Source organism: Cetorhinus maximus, chromosome 20 (genome assembly GCF_964194155.1).
Source record: "Cetorhinus maximus chromosome 20, sCetMax3.hap1.1, whole genome shotgun sequence".
NCBI classification, from domain to species: Eukaryota; Metazoa; Chordata; class Chondrichthyes; order Lamniformes; family Cetorhinidae; genus Cetorhinus; species Cetorhinus maximus.
Window position 1 is genome coordinate 76847932 of NC_135898.1, and position 22346 is coordinate 76870277.

The 22346-nt window shown below is 40.2% G+C and overlaps 1 protein-coding gene across 8 annotated transcripts in view; it reads right to left on the reverse strand.

Annotated features, from left to right (window-relative positions):
- Positions 1–6062: 6062 nt before the first annotated feature.
- The window catches only part of cpeb3 (cytoplasmic polyadenylation element binding protein 3), a 120605-nt gene continuing 104321 nt past the window's right edge, over positions 6063–22346 (reverse strand). For all 8 annotated transcript variants that reach the window (XM_078564947.1, XM_078564945.1, XM_078564944.1 and 5 more), the window contains one exon: positions 6063–11408. In XM_078564947.1, coding sequence (XP_078421073.1) covers positions 11181–11408 — 228 coding nt within the window. In that variant the 3' untranslated portion in view covers positions 6063–11180. The remainder of the gene's footprint in view (positions 11409–22346) is intronic.

Below are 22346 nucleotides of genomic sequence, written 5' to 3' on the forward strand. Positions count from 1 at the left end.
GACCAGCATGCTGCACTATCTGAAAGGCCCCAGGGATTAATTACCAAGGAGTGCCGGAAGTCTCTAAATCTGAGGTGTCTCTTGAACTGGATCACGCTGGTCATCTGCCCCACCAGGGATCCTCATTCTAGCACACTACAACCTGCAAGTCCAGAACACCAAGGCCATCAGCCCACATCGCCTCAGTGATGGAGCCTTTGGTGGCTGTGAATACCATGGGCAACGCCAAGTGGCTGTGGGATCGTATGGTTAGACAATTTCATCTGGTGGTAAATCCCCTCACTGCAATGATACATTCATATTCAGTGGCTTGCATTTAACTAACATATAACATTGGTTCACAATCAACATGTGCACAAACTCCCACCTGTGAGTTCCAGTGCTGTTAGTGCGCTTACTTAAATCTTTTTCAGGTGCTGCGATGTGGTTCTCCCCCATCTTCATCCCTCCTGGTGGAAGTAGGCTGCTAACGTTGATATCCTGTTGCCTGATGCTGAGAGGGATGCCTGACCAGAGGCAGAAGGACTCCTCAGTTGCCACATTACCCAGAGGTGCTGAGGTCACTGGGAGCAGGAAGGGGGAGCTGATGTCAACATCAGTAGCACCTGTGAGGAGCCCCCAGAAGCAGACAGCCACTGCTTATCCACTGCTGTGAGGCACACGTACCTCCCTGCTCACCCGTGAAGGATAAGGACCTGGTGGAGAGTCCAGGCGCTCCCTTTCGCATCGACACTGCCTATTTGAGCTCCCGGAACATGTGGACAACCCTCAATGGAATACAGACTGAACATGTGGCCACCTGATGTATAAGTGGCACTTCAAAACTTCACCTGGCTGCAACTGCAGAAGCCCTGACAAAACCTTGGAGCTCATAATAACATCTTGACCCCGGCTCAAGTTTGAGGGTAACATTCTGGAGTTACACTTGCTCTCCAGCAAGGCATTGGACTGGTTAGGGAAATTGGCATTAAAACTGACAGCTTCTACTCCTAAAACCATATGGGAGAAGAAGAATTGATCCCTGGGCAGGTATCCTGGGTCTGGCTCTCCATGAGAATCACCAATCTCTCAATGGAGGAAGCCATGTGTGCAGATAAGATCACAGCGCCCACGGTCTGGGCAGACTCCTTCACTGCCCTTGCCAGGGCGTGCATACCCTCTGGAATCTCTGCCAGATCTTCACACACCTCACACAAAGTCCAACGTCTGCTGCCTTATAGATGGTGTCATTAGCCTGGGGCTCAGCATTTGCCAAGACTCCCAGAGTCCTCCAATTGTCAGTGGCATCAGCTGTGCAGTGCTTAAACCAGGTTGCGATCTTGAATCTGTCAATGTGCGCATATTCACTGAGATAAGAGTTTCAGAGCTGGTGTAAGGTGTGGGACGAGGATGGGAGGGTGTACCCTCTGAGGGCCCCTCCCCCTCTCAGAGGCCGATGGCCGTCAGCCATGGGGATGTTGGCGACTGGGGCCACTGACTGATCTGTTGGAAAAAAAACAGCAAGAACAGTACAGGGCAATACAACAAATGAATGCAAAATGAAAATCGTTGCATCTCAGACAGAGATCTGTACCGTGGTATGCAGGATGGTGAGTGATATCTTCCCTGCCCTACCCACCCCCCCACCCACCACCACCACCCCAGCCAAGCCAAGCCTGGAAACTCATTCTCTGCAGCACAAGTTCTGGCTTCTCCACAGCCAAAAGAGCGGCCCCCATGATGGCTGACTAGCTGCAGGACCAATTCTTCCAAGGCACTCATGAAGGCCATGGTTGCAATGCTCCAACCCGTCCGCACCCTTTCCTGGGCGTTGTTGGCCCTTTTCCGCAAAAACAGACATGTGGGACATCTGACTTCGGAGTTGGTCCCCATGGCACACTGGCTACATTCTCTGGGATTTGGGCCCTGTGTTGGTGATGTCCTTTCCCACCACCCCTCCATCAAGCCAGGCACTTACCGAGGCACCAAGTGTTCGCATCTTGGCAGCGCAGCATCCATTCCATCATTCGCCTGGCAATCACGTTCCACGCTCATCACCCACATAGCCACCTATCTGCATGTGCCCACACAGAGACAGCTGTTCGACACTCACCCTAGTAGAACAGAGAAGGTCATTCACCCACTTGCGGTACTACTGCCAGGTTCTCCAGACAACCCAGCAGCTGCTGACCTCCTCTGGTACCTCCAACCAGGCTTGCCTAGTCAGGAAGGGAGATCTTTTCCTTTCTATCCTATAGGAAAAGGGCCTCCTGCCTTTCCGTGGCAGCCTGGAGGATACACAAGGAATTGCAACTGAACAGTGAGGCCATCTGGAATCTAGTCTCAGCCGTTGCCACAGTAGGTTCCTTTGGCTTCCAGATGTTCCAAGAATGGAGTGTTGCAGATGGGTGGGGATCTCCTGGTGGAGTGGGGTGTCACTGAGGCTTTGGCTTCCTGCAGTTGGCGAGGAGGCTGACAGTGCCTACCTGGGTGGTCCAAACTACCAGCACAGGGTTCTGACAGGTCCCCTCTTGTTGCACTTCAGTCTGGCCTGTATTGAGATCTGATGGTTCGGAGGTACACCCTGCCCTTCCAATTGTAGCTGCCATTTAGGGTACTGGCAACCCTTTAAACTGGCGCCCTGAAGCTCATTCCATGTCAGGGACCTCCCAGGCAGGTTATTTTTTGGGGCACTAATGCCGGCTGGCCGCTAATTGCTAGCCGCTCATTTCTGCGTACGCAGTGGTGTTGCGTTGAAGTCCGGCCTACATCTCTACTTCCCACATTGCCGTAAGTACTGTTATTTAACTTTAAAAATCAAATACAGTAACAAGGAAAGGACAGGATGTTAATTACATCTGCCCGTTCTATTTATCCCCTGCTCGACAACCTCACCTGAAGATTACACGCAATCTTGACTCCACAAGTGGAAAGCCATGGAACAGCAATTCATTTACCTATAATCAAACAGGACAGAGGCTATTCAGTCCATTGTGGCTGTACCACCTCTCTGAAAGAGTTACCAATTAATTCCACCACCCTTTCAGGCAATGCATTCCAGAAGATAACTTGCTGAGAAAAAAAAAAATTCCCACTGGCTGTTTTTTTGTCAAGCCCCTTAAATCGATTTTTTTTCAGTTAAGACTCACCAGCCAGTGGAAAACATTTTTCCCTATCTACTCCCAATCAAAATCCCTCATTATTTAGAACATCTTCTATTAAATCTCCCATTCTCCAAGTAGTCTGAGCTCAGCTTCTCTGGTCACTCCACATAACTGAAATGTCTTATCCGTGATAGTCACTGCTACCTCCTCTCTGCACTGTCTCCAAGGCCTTAATGTCCTTTCCTCAAGTTTGGTGCCCAAAAATTGACACAATACTCTAGCTGAGGTCTAATCAGTGATTTAAGAGTTTAGTATTACTACTTTGCTTCTATACGTTATGCCTCTAATAATAAACCTAAAGACCCCATTTGCATTTTTAACCACTTTATCAATGTGTCACCTTCAAAGATAGATACAGTTTCATAAACTCAAGGTTTCAGGAAATGCAGTTATTAAAAGAAACTAAATGTTTCAGTTGTTCACTAGTGCTGGAAAGGTTAAGGGTGGCCTGATAAAGGCCATGATTATGAAGTATTAGAAGGTAGATTATTTCAGCAAAACCAGAGGGCACAAATTTAAGAGAATCAAAAAATGTAACGGAGGGTAGAATTTCTTTTTGACTATTGGGGGGGGGGGGCACGTGGAAGTTAAGAATGTGAAATTCTGTAGTTCTTTTCTTTTGTCGTGTTAAGGGAAAATCATGTTTAATTAATTTGCTTGAAGATTTTTTATGTTCTGGTAACAGAGGGTGTTGATCAGAGTAATGCAATTATGTGGTGGACATGTACTTCCAAAAGGCATTTGATAAAATATCACATAACAGGCCCATCAGCAAAGGTAGAGCCCAGGGAATGAGACACAGTAACACCATGGATACAGAGTGGCTGAGTGACAGGAGTACTCTCCAGGGGTCGATGTTAGGAACCCTGCTTTTCCTGACATGTTTGCACCTGAAGAGGGAAAAGGGTAGGGGAGTGGGACTAGGTGAGTTGTCCTTGCAGAGAGCCAGCATGGACATGAAAGGCTGAATGGTTTCTTGTGCCCATTCTATGATTCTACCCAAGAACATAAACAGGAGGAGTTAAATATTTTACTCCTCAAGCCTGCTTCCCCATTCAACAAGATCATGGCTGCTCTGATGTGGCTTTAATTCCACTTTCCGGCCTGCCCTCCAGAACCCTTGACCCCCTGAACCCTTGACCCCCTTTATAGACCAATAATCTGTCAAACTCAACCTTCAATATATTCAATGGCCCAGCCTCCACTGGAATCACTACCCCAGAGGGCAAAGATTTAAAATTCTTCCTTATCTCTGTCTTAAGTGGTGGATTCCTTATTTTGAAACTGTGACAGTGATTCTAAAAGGAGTGCAGGAAGAGAGACCAGGGGACATATGTCCACAAATCATTGAATGTGGCAGGGCAGGTTGAGAAAGCAGTTAATAAAGCACAGGGAATCCTAGGCTTTAGAAATAAGGCTATAAGAGTACAAAAGCAAGGAAGTTATGATGAACCTGCATAATACTTAGTGAAGGCCCAACCAGTGTTTTGTGTCCAGTTCTCAGCACCTCATTTTAGAAAGAATGTGAAGGCTTTAGAGAGTGTGCAGTGTTCCTTTGTCAGCACCTTCCAAACCTGCAACCTCTACTACCCAGAAGGACAAGGGCAGCAGACGCATGGGAACACCACCGCCTACAAGTTCCCCTCCAAACCACACACCATCCTGATTTGGAACTATATTGCCATTCCTTCTCTGTCACTGGGTAAATATCCTGGAACTCCCTCCCAAACAGCACTGTGGGTATCCCTACACCCCGTGGGCCGCAGCAGTTCAAGGTGGAGGATCACCACCAACACCTTCTCAAGGGCAATAAGGGATGGGCAATAAAAAGTGCCTATCCAGTGACACCTATGTCCTGCGAAGGAACAAAAAAGGATTCACAAAAATTGTTTCCCGGGATGAGGGGCTTCAGTAATGTGGATAGATAGGAAAAGCTGAGGCTGTTCTCCATGCAGAAGATTGAGGAGATTTGACAGAAGTGTTCAAAATCCATTTGTGTGATTTGCACAGGATAGGGATAAATTGTGCCCATCGGCAGAAGGTTCAAAAACCAGAGAGCACAGATTTAAGGTAATTGGCAACAGAAGCACAGCCTCATGAGAGTTTTTTTTTAGTGCAGCAAGTGGTTAGATCTGGAATGAGTTGCCTGAAAGTATGGTGGAAACCGTTTCAAATCAGGGCCTTCAAAACAGAATTGGATAAGCACCTAAAGAGCAAACATTTGCAGGGCTGTAGGGAAAAGGATTAGGTGAGTCACTCTTACAGAGACCATGGGCACGACAAGCTGAATGGCCTCCTTCTGTGCTGTAACCATTCTATGATTCTATAAGTACTGAATTGATGATGAGTGCGCATGTCAGATTATATTAGAAGCATTAAAACATCATAATTTTTCAATAATTTTAGTTATCGATTGTTCTGAGGCAGATGAAATTCAGAAGAGGGGCTGACCTGTGCATAGAGAAGATGATTGGTAAGATAACTGGGGTTAAGGGAAAAGTAAAAACCAACATTTTGTAGAAGAGCATAGAAAACAAACTGCTTTTTTAAAATTAAATAAAAAGTAGTTTTTGGGCTGTAAAGTCTGTTCAGCAGCTGGTGGGATGGCAGCCAACACTTCCAAGTTTTGATAATGTTGAACCCAAAACCACCATTATACCTGATGACCTCCATGATGGGGAAGTCACAGCTTCTTACATGTAACAAAAAGCAGCAAAATGTATATATATATATATATAAAACTGCAAAGATAACAATTATAAAATAACAATGTAATTATTAAAGATGGAATGGATGGTTCAAAATTTAATATTTATCTTAGCTTTGTATTAAGCATAGTCTGCTAATAATGATGGACAACTGATTAGAAGGTCAAAGGGAGTTTAAGATGAATTATTGACTGAAGGAAATGACCACAGCTCAAGTCCTTCAGTTGGGCTTTTATTATGAATGTCCCAATACAGTACAATTCAGTACAGGCAAAGTACATTTGTGCTATTTAATCACACCCAGTCAAAAATCAACTTTTAACATTCTTCTCATTTTCATTTACTATTGGAATTGCTTACTCAAAAGTGCTAGCCTTGGAATGAACTGTTTTGTACTGATGCTCAGAGCACAGTGTATTTTTTTGAAGTGGGGAAGAGCTTAAAGAGGAGGAAGAAGGAAGAAATATAATTGATCAAGCCTTGATTGGATATTTGTGTGGTCTCTGCACCATGCCCTCAGATCTAGCTCTATGTAATTCACATTATGGGTTAAATGAAGCCTTCACATTTGAAAGTCTTTGACCAATAAAAGTACTGCACATTTCAGTTTTATAACAAGTTAATGTGACGAAACAGAACAGTTTTAAATAAAGACAAAACACCAGGTTGTTTTGTTGCTTACTTATTGCTCAGTAGACTACTTTTAAAATGCTTTTTGGACATTAATGTAATATAACAGTACAGATATAAGTCAGTACAGTGTGATTTTTAAACAGTTATATTAACAGCTTCTATTCTGTAATGCGCAAACTTAATTGTTTAAGTTTTATCAATTATTTGCTACACATTAGTTCATAAATGCAAAGATAGTAGGGCATCCCAGGACTTGATGCAGAGGAATAGGATGATGCAGGGAATGGCCTTCAGGAAGGCATTGAATTTGAACAAATAAACCTTGCACAAGGGGAGAAAAATTGGCAGAGCCAATTAAACCACTGACATTTTATTGGAACTGGAAGCAACATTTTCTAGTAATATACTCAGTTTCTTCACTAGAAATTAGTATTTTTCCATTGCTTATGGTTTGTTATGTTGCAACAGATCATTAAATAATATTGTAGTGAACTGGCCAATTTTTAAGTTCAATATTCTGAGTAAATTCCAAATAAAATTTCTATAGATGAGTATTGCCTGCAGATGGTGCTGCTTTGCAAGTTCAAGTGTTCATGGACCCAAAATCTTTTGCTCATGAGTTTTCAGCCAATTAGACTGCAAGAGGCTTCTGCGATTTTATCAGCTGCAGATCATACCAACACTCGTCAATGATCATGCAAAATCATGACAAATGTTACTGCTTCATACAACTAAGTTTAATAAGATTTACTTGTTAGTACAGAAAAATTAAAGTCCAAACTACAAACTTAAGCATTGGTAAGCAGTAGCAGCATTGAGCTCCATGTTTAGTCACAGTACTGCAGTTCCGTACAAGCATTAGTCCAAGCCAAAATGTATATGCCGTGTAAGAGTACTAGCTAAACAATCTAGGAGAACAGTAAAAGATACATTTAAAATTAGTAGTTTGTTTAGAAACAAAGACATCCTAGCTTTGAACACTCTAAAAATGATGTTTTCCATTATTTAACAGCAAAGTTACAAATACTTGTACTGTATACCCCAATACAACTACATCCAGAAAAGTTTGGCTATATTATGTTTAATTAGTATTAGCACCTTAATGTTAAGTGAACTGACTCAATACTAAAAGTGGTGCATTAGCTATGAATTTTGTGCAAAAAAAATTTTTGCAGAATTTTCACATTTACCTATATATCCGGCTAGCTACCCTTTTGGGGTATATAGTAATTGCTTGCATTTATAAATACTTGGTGGCATATTTTCAACACTGTAGCAGCTAACTGAGTCTGAGAGGAAAAGTTTGGTTAGTAACTAGAAAGAAAGATCAAGTGGATGTACAAAGCAGTACAAAAACTGGTTGCTACAAACAATCCAGCCTTCACAAAAAAAAAGGCATTTCCCATCTCCAAAAATCCATGCTTTGTCATTCAGCAAGACAGATAGACTCCCCACATACAACAATGATTCTTTCCCCCCACAATAGCACAACATTTTGTCTGCTCCATTCTGATCATTTTATTGCCCATTCATTCAATTACATCAATCACTCTACATTGTCAGCCGTTTGTCATTACCACACTACTGTAAACCACTTCAGCAAGTTAATACATGAAGCTTTGCATTTCAAAACTAGACACTTTAGTAACAATATTACAAATGTTTCAGCTCCAAAAAAATAACAAAACTGAAAATAAACTTTAAAGAATTAGCATCATAAAATTAATTTATTCCAAGTAAAAATACAAAATAATATTGGACATTGACCAGATATGAAAGTCTCTCCCAGAAATGACTATTATGGTCAGAAAAGCAGTCTGTAAAGAAAAATAACTAAAATAAAAATGAAAAATATGTAAATATGTTTAAATCCTCTGGTTTTAGCAAAAATCTCTAAAAATAACAATGAATATTTGTATCAGTACAAAGGCTACATTGCTATTGAAAAAATACTAGCATGAAGAAAAGGTACACATTTGACAGTAGAAAAATGATTTAGTGAATCACGATGTCTAAAGTTTGCAATGAAAATAAATCTTCACTAAAGATTTATGCTTTTGATTTCTTTTTTTTACAAACAGTACAAACAGTATTGCACATTACAACAAAGAGTTGAGGTTAAGTTAGCCTTCAAAATTGACTAATTCAAGTCTCCAACATCAAGAGAAGGCCACATATGGACCTGATGCACCAAGGGGCTCTTAGTCAAGTTACAATTTGAACACCTTAGAAATAACATTCTCAATCTGAAGGACCTCATTTATATTCATTAACAAGTAAACAAATTGGGGCATGTTATAACTTAACATAAAAAAGATATTCATACAAAAATAACATGAACAGAAGAATTCTTTCACAATTCTGGTCAGTCAGTCTTAAAGGATTAATGATAAATACACAAATTAAGTGAAAAATATTTTAGTTTCACTTTCTACTAACAGCTTCCAGCACCAATGGAGATGTGTCTATCCCAAGCCGTTTCTTTTATTAACTATTTCTTTACATTCCAGCTTTTAAATTCATACATTAAACTATATAAGGGGAAAACGGTTTATAAATGTTCACTTTTCCACATTTAGGTAGATTCTTTTTAAAGTCTTGTACTGTAGCTAACTACAATTCTCCATATTAAAGTTATAAAGCTCTAGCTCCTTCAGTTTCCAAAAAAGCAAATAAGCATGAAAAAAATAAAATTACCCATCTGTTAAATCATTTCCTTGCAGAATTAAATTAATATATATTTTTAGAATAAACTTACTTAGAAAATATCAATTTCTTTCCTATATTTCAAAATTGAGGTATTGCAAAAGATCATGTCAGTCAGAAAGCACGCCTTAAAAAATCAGCTGACTGTTGAAAACTGTCCAGATACAAAAAGTAGTGCATAACAAATGTCTTATACAGATAATGAAAAAACATAGAAAAACATGCCTGGGCAAGAAAGCAATATCACAAAAAGCCCAGAAGTTAACCTCCAAAGGGATAATAAGCGATTTACCAGTAAAAAAGTAATTTCTTCTTCTTTTTCAAAAAAAATTCCATTTCAATGCCAATATTTGCAACTAAACACTGAAAAATAAACTAAAAAAAGAAAATAAAGACTTACTGGACATAAACAGGACATCACAACACACAAATGACTCAACAATTAGTATCAAATCTACTATGCGGTGTCATATCCAGTCAGATTGTCCCCAGAGCTGCTGAAGGTCACTGTGTACAAACCCCCAACTGTCGGTACACTTAGCCTGTGTTTGGTTGAAATCTGCAGCCCCACTGTACATGCTAAAAAATGTCCACTAATTAGCAGATCTTATTAGAATTCAAGCTTTGCAGGATATAACCAGGGATTTGGGGAGTTTATTCTGAACCAGAAAGCAGACATCTCCATTTTGACTTTGTGCAGACAGTTCTTTAGCATTAATTTCCTTTCCTAATGTGCCTACTTGTCAATCCGACAAATATATTGGTAGTGTATGAGCTCTTTGGTTTTCTGGACAAGGTCTGAAGCTATGTAAATGGTGCAAGCAGCAGAATTTTTTTTTTTTTTAAACTGAGCTCACTTTGTTTATACACTGGTTATGAAGCATCACTTACTTCTATGTCAGACATTACAACGGTTACTTTTATCACAGTACTATACATAATCACCTTAACTATATAAAAATTGCACAATAAGTGATCACCGCAGAGTACTTCACCTACCATCAACATAACTTCAAAATATCCTACATCTATAAGTATTTGTGATATCTGTAATGCTTTAATGGACACAGATTCAAACTCCATAAGCATTTACATTACTGAGGCATGCCTTCCTCCAGTTATTAGCCAATTCTCTCATATCGAAATATTTTTTTCTGTAGCCTACATAGTTTTTTTGTGCACTGGTGGGCAGGTTGTCAGCAGATATAAGAGACATGATACACAAAATTTATTGCATGCAGCAACCTGGTTAAGTAAACATGCAGTCAAATCTACTGACCTTCCTCTGGAGCTATCTCCATGCTATACTGCATTTTCCCAGCAGCATTATGCTCCACATTTATTTATAACCCTAGCCTGATAAAGTACTATGATATCTGCAATACCATTTATTTAGCAGCAAAAGCTATTGCAGCAAACATTTACATAACACTAAGAAAGACCTAACCAAAAAAACCCCAGCAAAATCAAATTGAGCTTATGAGGTATTATTCTTGCAAGTCAAAATGGAGAGCAAAAAAGGCTTATTTTTAGGGTAATGGTATCCTAAATGATCCAAAATGTATAACTGCTGAATATCTGAGAAAAATGTTTTGCTACATATGCCACCTACAGTGTGTTACCTTTGGTAAGTCTTCTAGGGGCAATTCTAAGTTTCTGAAAATAAGTGCATGCTCCTGTCATGGGAAACAGTTACGTGAGCTGATGGCATATCAGCTAAAACTCGTAAATCACAATGCAAAGTCCAATTTTAAACAAAAACAAAAAAAGGTACCAAGCAGATGTTTGAGAGTCAAAGTGCAGATTCAGTACAATTACTCTGAAATTTTATATACCAGACAATCTTGGATGAGTTCAGTAATGTGACTTCAAAAAAAAACACAAAAAAAAACATTCATTATCTGAGGAAGAATGCACCCATTTCAAGAACCCTCTCAGCCCTGAGGCAGCGCTCTCCACTCCAGTATGTGTTGGTAGACTGTAAGACTCTTCAGCTCCAGCGAAATGGGACGTGACGTGGGCGATCACCTCCTTCCTTCACAAGAGGCTTGTGGAATTCCCTGCCAGCACGTGAATGTATGCTTGCCCAGCAGTATTCACAGTAATACTGCAAACAGGTAACATTGGCACAGAAGAAAGGAGCAAACTTTCCACCACAACGGGCACCCTGGCATTCATCACACATCTGATCATCCAGGACATATGGCTTGACTTCCACCTGTAGTAGAAAGGTAGATCATAATTTTATCACACGCTAAATAATAAATATAGTAGGCTTATGAAATCTAAATGTGAACATGCCAGTACAGACACAATGGGCCAAATGGCCTCCTCCTGTGCCATTAAAATTCTGTGATTCATTTTATTTAATGCACAACTTGAGACTTTTAAGCCTACAATTAGAGATTACAATAGGGATCCCAGATTCTTTTGGGTTTGTGTTAGAGATAGAAGAACAGGGAAACAGTTTTCATTTGAAAAGCCCAAACTCATCATTGTTGAAAATCAGGTTTCCAAATGTGCTGCATGATATGTAACATCAATTTGTGCGCTGTAGGCTATATCTGCCATTCTTTCATGAATGTGATGTACGTGCAACTCTGGATCAACTTTCGGAGGTAAAGAAACAACCAGCTTCATTAGTATCAAGCCATTCATGGCATTAAACTCCACCACCTAAAGTACACTCTGCGCCCTTGCTTCGGCCAAGATGTGTTTAATGTAAAGGAGTAGTGATTTGTCCCAGAAACGTTCACACCAGGCTCTATATCATCTGATCCCCAACTCTTGTGAATCTATCCTGTCAGTGGAACAAAATAACAACAGGGATGCTGGCAGAAGAGTACATCCAAGATGTTGGATGATAGATGTAACGTCACGGCTTTGTCAGTTGTTCTTTGATTAATTTGTAGTACAGCTCCAAAGACATGGGAACCAGTCCCCAGATTTCACTTAGGACTAGACAGCTGTGGTGAAATTGCCCAAGTGCTGACATGATGGCTAGGTTGTTGTTGATAGGTTATCAACATTGGGGAAAAAAGACATTTGAATAATTTTTACAAAGATAGCATGTTTGCAAATTATGTGTGGACTTAACTCCTATAAAATATACAGAATGATCTACACAAGTAAAATCATTGTGTAAAGGATGTCTCATTCAGATTGGATGTATGACATAAGACTTGAGGATATTGACATTAATATGTAGGGTGTAGGCATACACCCACTCAGAGCTTCATATATTCAGTTTCATACAAGTCTGTCAAAGATTCAATTTAGTCAATGCCGTGAGGACAAAAACAATGAAAGCACATAGCTGTACTGTACCATCAACCTAGATGAATGGCTTCAATATATTGCATTAGATACAAGAGAAGGTGCCACCCAGTTAATGTAATTAATCAGATTTTTCAACAGCTTAATTACACCATTCAAACACCCACATCTTAAATCTGGAAATTTAAGTTTGCTTTAATTCTGAAACATTCAGAGATTGATTTGTTTAACCATGTTCAACACAATTAGTTCACTGATCAATTCAGAACTCTGTTTCTAATGAATTTGACAAGTCAAAAAACATGGAATAAATATCTGATTTGATTTAAGGCCAGTAGAAGTGATAGGTCAGGCACTGTCCTCTCAGGATGCTGTCAAATTCATCCACTCCAGCTGGGCACCCAAAAGCATTCCCAAAGATGGGAAGGTGCTGACAGCCACCGCATAGTTGGATGTAACTTTAGCAATTGCAGGGCCATCGCACAACCTTGTGGCCAGAGACTTTAGGCTAGTAACATCCTGATAGGGCTACAGTACCCAAGAGCCTGCTGCCACTCAGGAACTATTTAAATATAGTCTTATAAATGCAGTAAGACAAGTTCAGCTTACAAGATCACCAAGGTTAAATACACTCGTCTTAAATACAGATTTTTTTTTTTATTACTCCTTAGCGTGGACAATTATTTGTTGGAAAGATATCGAATGATTGTAGCCAAGCTTCAGTCAAAGTAACGTGTGGCCTGCTGTTATGGATTTTCAGAAAGCTTAGGAATGGATTCTTTGGCCAACAGCGAGCTAACTGTGTTCACTACTGACCTCAAAGAGAACTGCCCACAAACGCTTTTTAAAATTAACTTTACAGGATGTGGGGTTTGCTGGCTAGGCCAGCATTTATTGCCCATCCCTAATTACCCTTGAGAAGGTGGTGGTGGTGAGCTGCCTTCTTGAACCGCTGCAGTCCATGTGGTGCAGGAACCCACAGTACAGTTAGGGCAGGATTTTGACCCAGCAACAGTGAAGGAACAGCAATATATTTCCAACTCAGGATGGGGCTTGGAGGGGAACTTCCAGGTGATGGTGTTCCCCATGTATCTGCTGCCCTTATCATTCTAGATCTAGCCAGCTCTGTGGCATGGCTTTCCCCTTTCCCTATGTCTGACACTTTCAAGGAGACATCCAGCAGCAGTAACTAGATCAAGCAGGCTTAAAAGCCAAGCACATTGAGAATGTTCTCAGACAACAAACCAGGAATTAAAAACCACTGAATCCCTTCACTTAAGTATTAGAGAGAGCAAAACTGGGGAATATACATATGATCAAGGTAAAAGCTAAAAATATCAAAATTAACAAAAGAAAATTAAAAATGTGGTATTTATCATATTGGAGAAAACTGACATTCAATAAATGTAAAATTATTCTTTTGGGGCAATGAGGCTGCTTAACATTAAAAACCCAGTTATACCTCAAACAACGTGGTGTAACATTTTCAAGAGGTTTTGCGCTCTATATTGGTCTGTTGGAAGTTCTTGATAGTTCAATTATTTCTAATTGATAGCATTCTGGTAGAACCTCAACAGTGCACCCTCTGGAGAAATGTAGAATCATTGACAGCAGTTTCTGGATTTGTGTGTGTCACTGTGCGTGTGCAAACACGAGAAGTTGCTGTCAGCTTCAGAGGAATAATGATGGCAAATGCTAACAGTGTCATCATCCATTACTAACACAAAATCCAGGCCTTAGTTTTCCTGTGGCAGAATGCAATTACTGGAAATAGTACCCAATCAGAATGTTGCACCAATCTGCTAGCCTGTTTCCCAACTTCCTTCATCTCAAACCCTTCCACTTCCTCTTCCTGATGTGGCCTGCAGTTCATATAAATATTGGGAAGCAGGAAAGACCAGCTGGTTTATCAAGCCTAATCCACACATCATTTTGGCTGGAACACTATGTCTGGATACTCCTCGCCTTCAATGCCCTGTATTAAAATCTCCTGGGGAAAGAAAAAACAGGGCCTGCAGAGGAAAAAATACTCTGGAAGATTCCCTCCAACCCTTTCAGGTGATCAAAATCAGCCGAGGAGATCGCATGGACCAAGCTTTATCTAGAAAGATGCATACCATCTGTATGATGAAATCTCTGCCTCACTCAAGAAGGCTCAGCTCCCTCTTGAAGAGGCACAGCACCACTGCACCAGCCAGCAACGTATTCCAGAGGTTCACTACTCTAAGTAAAGAACTAATGGGCTTTATCTTTGTGCTGCATCCTCTGTTCTCTTTGGCTGGCAAAATTACTTGAAGCACAATGTGATGCTTTTGAAAGTTTTCACTATATAGTCTGTACAGCAGTGCACAGACAATGGAACTGTTGGTTTAGCAGCCCTTCACAGTACATCAGATGGTGGTATAAGCCTCATTCTATCTGTGCTTTGCTGTCATGTCGGAGTTTAAGTCAGGATCAGCTGCCATGTTTTCCAAAAGCCACTAATTCTCTCAGGATCTTCTAGAATCCAGTGATTTGTCACCTTATAATGGTTTTTCCATGGATTACTGATACTAAGGTGCAGAATCAAATCATTTGGTTAGATAAGTCTCGATACCTATTTAGGCTCAGTTCAGTGCAGAGCATTCTTGCTTCTGAGTTAGAAGCAGAGTTAATGTTTCAGGTCAGTGACCTTTTATTTGATGAAACCTCCTCCTGTAAGGAACATATATTTTTATTTCTGTTGCACTGGGGATTAAAATTACAATGGCTGCAGGTTGAAAGACATGTCCATTGGAACAGGATGAGAGGTATGTACAATGTGCAGTCCTGGACCAAGGGAACTGCCTGGCAACAATATTTTAATTGGTTCCTGACCAGGTGACCAGGTTTTGTGCGAGGAGCAATGCAGCAGAATAGCTCCTAGCCTAAAAGGAAAAAAGACCTAAAACCTCTCTCTCCTATGTGTGTAAGATTCCAGTAATTCTACAATAATAGCTAGCTGCCTCATCTTTATAACCTGCACCCCACCGCCGCCCCCCCCCACCCCCCCCCCCCCCGCCCCATGAGGAAATGCCTGTAAAAAGGAAAAGGGGAAAATCACTGTTAGAGAAATTGAAAAGCAAGTTCTCAATAAGTGAACTACATACTGAAAGTGCTGGAAAACCATCTTGTGCCATCAACAAGAACAGAAAGGAACTTGGAAGACATCGATCAAAACCAACCTATCAAATCCTGTACTCCGGAATTGGTGGTGTTGGACTGTTTTATCCCACCCTTAAAATCCATGTTTTTGTGTGTCTTATGTGTCTTGTATGTGTGTGTATATAGGGATTTAAGAAGGGGGAGAGTTTAGGTTATAGAGTTAGAAACTAGCAATTCATATTTCTTTCTTTTGCCACTGGTTAACGAGTTTGTTGAATAAACAGTTATTTACTTATTAAGTTTACAAACCTGGTGCTCGTATTCTGTTAACCTAAATAGTTAGGTAGAATTGAGGCAATCCGGTGATTTGATCAAACTTTTCACATTTGTTGCGGCTCGGGGAACAGTGGGGCTTGATATTACAGCGCACTATCCCCAGTGAGTCATGACAAAGTGAAATTTGGTATAATTTGAATAACCGTGAGATATAATGGAATAAATAGTTGTATTGTTACAATAATTAAATGAATAACTTGGTCTCTCGGGTATTCCTTCCAATTTCGAATGCTATGCCATCTCTTCGATTATCTCTGCCTTCCTAGCTTTGGCAACCAATCCTCAATTTACTTGCCAATTCGATTAACCTGGCTTTTGGGATCCCTTGTAAAATTGTCAGAGGCATCTCTTCCACTTGCAGGAAAGCTTTAGCAGTTTCCAGTGCCATCTTATTTTGACCATACAATCCACAGATGCTGCCTGACATGAGTATTTCCAGCAATTTCTGTTTTTATTTCAGATTTTCAGCGTCTGTAGTATTCTGCTTTTTGAATATGAAAAGACACTCTGGTTAACAAGAAAATAATTGTTGATTTTACGTGAATCAACTTAAACCATTTGGCTGGATCCAAAGTTACCCAGGAGATTCCATAACTTTTCAGTGGACTTACAGTCTTTGGTCATGGGAGGGGGCATTGAGCAGGAGACTGAAGCTGTGCCAAGATTGAATGCAATTCTTTCAAATAAAATTCTAACAGCTTCCTTGATCTAGCCCAGTCATCCACAGTAACGATATTTAGGCACCACATGACAATAAATCCCTAGATGTGGACAGCAAGTCTCTTTGAATATGAATAGTTATGGCGAAGAGGTTAAAGGTCCATTAAGTACCTTTACAATAACGTTCCTTACAAAACTTAGGAGTTTATAATCACACATTCTTGCTTTCCTCCAAACACAGGGGATACACACAGAAATATTTGTAAATGATTAGCCTGTCACGATCATAGCATGTGTGATGTACCTATGCTCTAAACCAGCGGCTCCCAAACTGGGGGGTCGCAGAAACAGAGAATGTGGTCGCGATAAATAAAACATGGCAATGAATTGCAAGGCGAAGCACAGGATGTGACAGCATACACACTACCTTCAGAGTTGGAATCAAGCCTCACCAATCAGTTCTGTGAGATATCTGTTACCAATACGTCACACCCCTCCTGGTCAATGTGTTGATTTCTGGGGATTGCAGTTTTTTTCTGGTTATGTCTGCAGTCAAATGAAGATAATTTCTACAATATGATTGAATGGTTTGCCATTCAAGCACAAGATGTTCAATTTGGCATGGTCAACGTGAGAATTCAAAGCAAGAGCATGTTTTCAAAAAGATAAAAACTAAAAAAAAAGGTAAAACCCAGAAGCGAGGTACGATAATTTGCTCCAAAGTGATTAAACAATGCAGGCGCGAGGCCCAGGTGGCATCCGGCCCTGCTTTCATCCTGCCCTCTCTCTCTCTCTCTCCAGGCCATGGGTTTCACTGAGTCTTGAAGCCCAGCCCAATCATGAACCCGATGCCGATGCCTCCACGGCTGAACTGTGGCTTTTCTGAGCCCAGCCCCATCACCCTGGCCCTGTGGAATGATCTGGGCTCCAAAATTAGCCGTTTCAAGACCCTCAACCTACAATTCTGCTGCTTCCTAACCTAGGTCCATAAGCTGGAGCAGCTCAGGTGATGAAGTAAAAACAAAATACTGCAGATGTCAGAAAGCTGAAGCTAAAACAGAAAATTCTGGAAAAACTCAGCAGTTCTGGCAGCAACTGGGTTCCGACGAGATTCATATTAGATTTGAAACGTTAACTCTGTCTTCCTCTCCGCAGATGCCGCCAGACTTGCTTATCTCAGATGACATAACGGATTGGTGAGTAGATAAAATAACAAAGTACTTTAAAACACAGATTTTCATATTTACATGTGTTTTATGTTGACCTATAGTATATAAACTTTAATAATCATATATGGAATGTTAACACATTGCTTTATTGCCATTTTGTTTTTGCTGGCACCTGGGGTCACAATTTACAAATGTTAAAATGGAATTGTATTGGAAAACAGCTTGAGAAGTGCCGCTGACTATCACTTCTGCTCACCTAAGGAGTCATCTTTTTCTACCTTTTCGAAAGTTACAGATAGTGACATCATGGGCAGTGACATTTAGCTGACTTAAAGAAAAATGGGAAATGCTAAAATAAAAGTGTGTTTGAGCACAATTTTAATGGTAACTAGACATCTTACATTATAACATTATGAAAAGTTGTCTAGCATTCAGTTATGGCTGCGGTTCCTCACAAATACTTCAAGTGAAATTAGCTTCTTCAAATTTGTCCATTATAATACATAAACATATTTGTATACAATAAGCTAGTTAGAATGAGGGGATTTTTAAAAAATGTATAGAATAGGAAATTATCCTTGTTCCCATCACTGTACAAATAACTGTATAATTTATTGTTCCTATTGCAACGTGCATCTGTCCCAGAAACTCAGGTGGACATTAAAAATATCACTATTCAAAAAAGATTTTTTTTTTTTAACTCCACCTTCCAAAGTAAAAGGACTATCCTTTTAGAATTAAGACTGTCAAGTCAAACACCAGAAGAAAAAAAATGAACTAATTAGGGAGGGGTGGGGGGGTGGGAAACTGAAAAAGATCTTCGAGTAAAGTAGAAATCATTAAAACGAACAGAATGCTGAACTACATTGTCAAAATCAACTCCAAGGTCATTAGTCACAATTATATAATGCCCTGTGTACTGGTAACATCTTGAATATCACGTTGATTTTTGACCACCAAGACGATGGAGAAATATCTTAGCAGCAATACAAAGAAGCCCACACGGTGCCACATAACTTGAGAAAGAAAAATTTAAATATCTGAATAAGTGATCTTAAGAATATGCAAGATACTGAGTGAAATGGAAAAGGCTAATTCTCAGCGCATGTCAAGTCATTGAGTGCAGCACAAAAGGAAGATGGGTACAAACTCAAAATCGATGGAACTGTGATTGATGCAAAAAGAAACTTTCCATCTAGAGAGTGGTTAATACTTAGTATGGTCTGTCAAGCTGGATAATGGAGCCAAAAGTGCACCAGAGGATAAGTGTTGTAATCAAGGTGTGCAAGGGATCAGCAGAGAAAGAAATTACACCTTGATGTACAAGATATACATGCATATGAAAACATAAAATGTACACACCTAATAAAAAATAATGTGTGCAGAAGAGAGATTCATGTCTCGATCCAAATACATAGTTAGGCAGCACAACATGGGCAAAACAAGTTACATGCAAGCAAAACCATTTCACTTGCATATTAAGAGCATAAAATACAAGTTATCACCAAATATATTTGTACAGCAGCAAAGGTTTAACAGAAAAATCATATACATCAGCCAAATTTCATTCCAATTTAGCTACTCTGCACTATATTGAATATTAGGCACCAGTGTAAGCCTGGCACTGACAGTTTTAACAGCTAAGGCAAATAAAGAAAAGCCTGGAATTCAAAATGCATCAAGAAAACAATCCTACATTTACTTAACACCACATGCTGAACCTAATTGCAGGAACATCGATGCGCATATAAGTAAATTCAGGAGCCAGGTTACCCCTGCTGCAAACACTGGACACTGAAAATCAGAAAACCACAGTATACATGGTACACATTTTTGAGGAGGAACTGGGTTTCTAATGAATGTGTGTACAATGCAAGAGAGAGAGTGTACAGCGAGTATAAGTGGACCGGCAGTGTAAGTGAAGAGGAATTATTATTTAATTCACCTCACTCTTGCAAACCAAATATAGCAACATAAGAGACATTCATGGCACTAGCCATTAATTGCTTTTGGAGTTGTATAAAACTAGGCGTTCATAATGGAGTTGCATGTAAACAGCACAAGAGCAGAGAGATAGCGTAAACTAAAAGTTTGGCTTTAGAACCTTGCATCTAAATGCCTATCAAATTTGATACATCTTATATTTCCAGATGATATTTAACTGATACTATAGGGGCAGAAACTATAGGCTGACAATTAAGATCAGCTGGAAGACTTAATTGTCATTGTCCTGCACCTTTTCTGCAGCCTTCCATTTTATCCTGCTCTTCTGAGCAAGTAGGATGAACATCCAGTGGAAAGCTTTTGTAAAAATCAGCCCAAGTTTGACTTCTACCTTAACTAGTGGCTTAAATGGAAAAGGAGTTGTGGCTTTCCCATGAGTCTAATGGAAGGAAGACTTGGCTGTAGCAGGCTACTTTCCTCAGAGGTCGAGAAGCCGGATGCACCTTTGAGGGGCGGGGGGGGGCCTCCTCAAAGAAAATTTAGGCGCCCTCCCCCCACTTCCCAATCATGAGGCTCTTCCAAAATAACCTCCCCCGTGACATGCCCAAGAACCGGGTTTCAGTCTCGCCTCCCAACATTGTGCTCCCATGTACTGGTCAGCTAACTGTTCTCTCTGGTTTTGAGTGAGCAACTGACCAGGGGCAAGTGGATGAGTCTCATCACACTGTCATGGTCAAGATGGTTTACGTCCTGCCTTGGCCCCAGCCAATTCCAACCCAGAGTTCAAATCAGGGCCCATGATTCAGCACAAGAACAGTAATCACGAGAATGGTCATTCTAAATTGCACTATTTTATTATTTTTGAAAGGACTCAATGCTGATAAAATGAGAAGTATTAAACAAATATTAAAGTTATTGAGCAGACAAACATTAATAAATTGAGGTGGATCGCTTCTGTTTCAGGCAACTTACTTTTCTTTTGGAAAGGGATTGGGCACAATGGAACATATGTAGAATTTCATGTGAATCTCTCCAAGGTTCCAAATTATCAAAAAAGTCGCATGGATTTCAGCAAGTCAGAACCACAAAGGAACTGATACCCTTCTCCACCATGTGTTTAGCAACAAATTAAATTAGAAAGGATAAAGCTATTACTGAACTACATTAATTTTCCGATCTAGAGGAAATTTACAAATTTGTTTGAGGATTTGAAGATGTGACAGCAGCTGTATTGAACATATTCACTCAATTTGTTCTAGGTTTGAGAAAATACATCCTGACCTTAGGGAAGATTTACATTTATCTGGTGTAGTTAGACTTGCATCTGTCAATTTTAATTTTCAGATATATAATCCAGTTTAAACTGACCAAACAAAATCTACTCAGTGTAAAATCTAAAAAGAACTCAGTTAAACAAGTACCTGCAACTTCACTGAAATAGGCAGCCACTATACATATCAAAATTAAAACCTGGTACCTGAAAGAGCCCTTCTAACAGAGAATAGTGGAACGGGCTAAAGAGGCCTACTCCTGTTGCTATTTTCCTCTCATTCCTAAACCCTGACTTCAGTTTCTCCTGAACGGATGTATATCAGCAGTAAATTAAAACAGCAAATGCAAGAGTCAGCGAATGTATCTGTTGTTGGTGTCAGCCAAAGCTATTCCCACAAGCTCTCTGCTTGAAGAAGTACTGGGTACACGCAATCGCTGCAAGGACGATGGCGCTGCTGTTATACCTCATTACAAATAAATGAGCTGGGTTTGCTACGAATCTTCTACTTCAACATTTACTTCTTCAGTGAAACATAGAAACAAACAGATTTATGGCGCAGGAGGCCATTTGGCCTGTGCCAGTTGAAAAAAAATTAATCCAGTCTAATCCCACCTTCCAGCTCTTGTACCATTACCCTGTAGGTGAAAGCATCTCAAGTAAACTTGCAAGTGTGTTTTTTCCCCCCAAGATGTGATGAAGATTTCTGCCTATACCACCATTTCAGGCAGCGAGTTCCAGATCCTCACCATCCTCCGGATGAAATTATTACTCCTCTATTTCCCTCTAATTCTTCTACCAATTAATTTAAACCTAGGCCCCCTGGTTATTGACCTAACAGAAATAAGTCCTTCCTATCCACTCTATCTAGGCCCCTCATAATTTTGTACACCTAAATTAAATCTCCCTTCAGGCTCCTCCGTCCCAAAAAAACAACCCCAACCTTTCCAGTCTTTCCTCATAGCTAAAATTCTCTCTTCCTGGCAACATTCTCATAAATCTTGTCCATACCCTGTCTAATGCGATCACATTCTACCAATAATTCAATGAAGAGTGCTGTACACAGTAGCCCAGCTCCAGTTACAGTTCTAACATAATTTACCTGCTCTTATACTCTAGGCCTCAGTCATATGCCTTCTTAACCACCTCGTCCGATAACCTTCGGGTATCTGTGGCCATACACCCCAAGGTCCCTCTATTCCTCTATTGCAGTTCAACAAAACACGCTCTTACATTTCCTATCTTTGCCCCACACCTGTTACTTTAGTGGACAATGTTAAACAATACCTCAACTGTCTTCAAAAGTTATGTTTATAAGATGCAACTCCTTGGATGCTATTGTTAAGAGCCGAATGGTATACCTGCTGATAACAAAGTA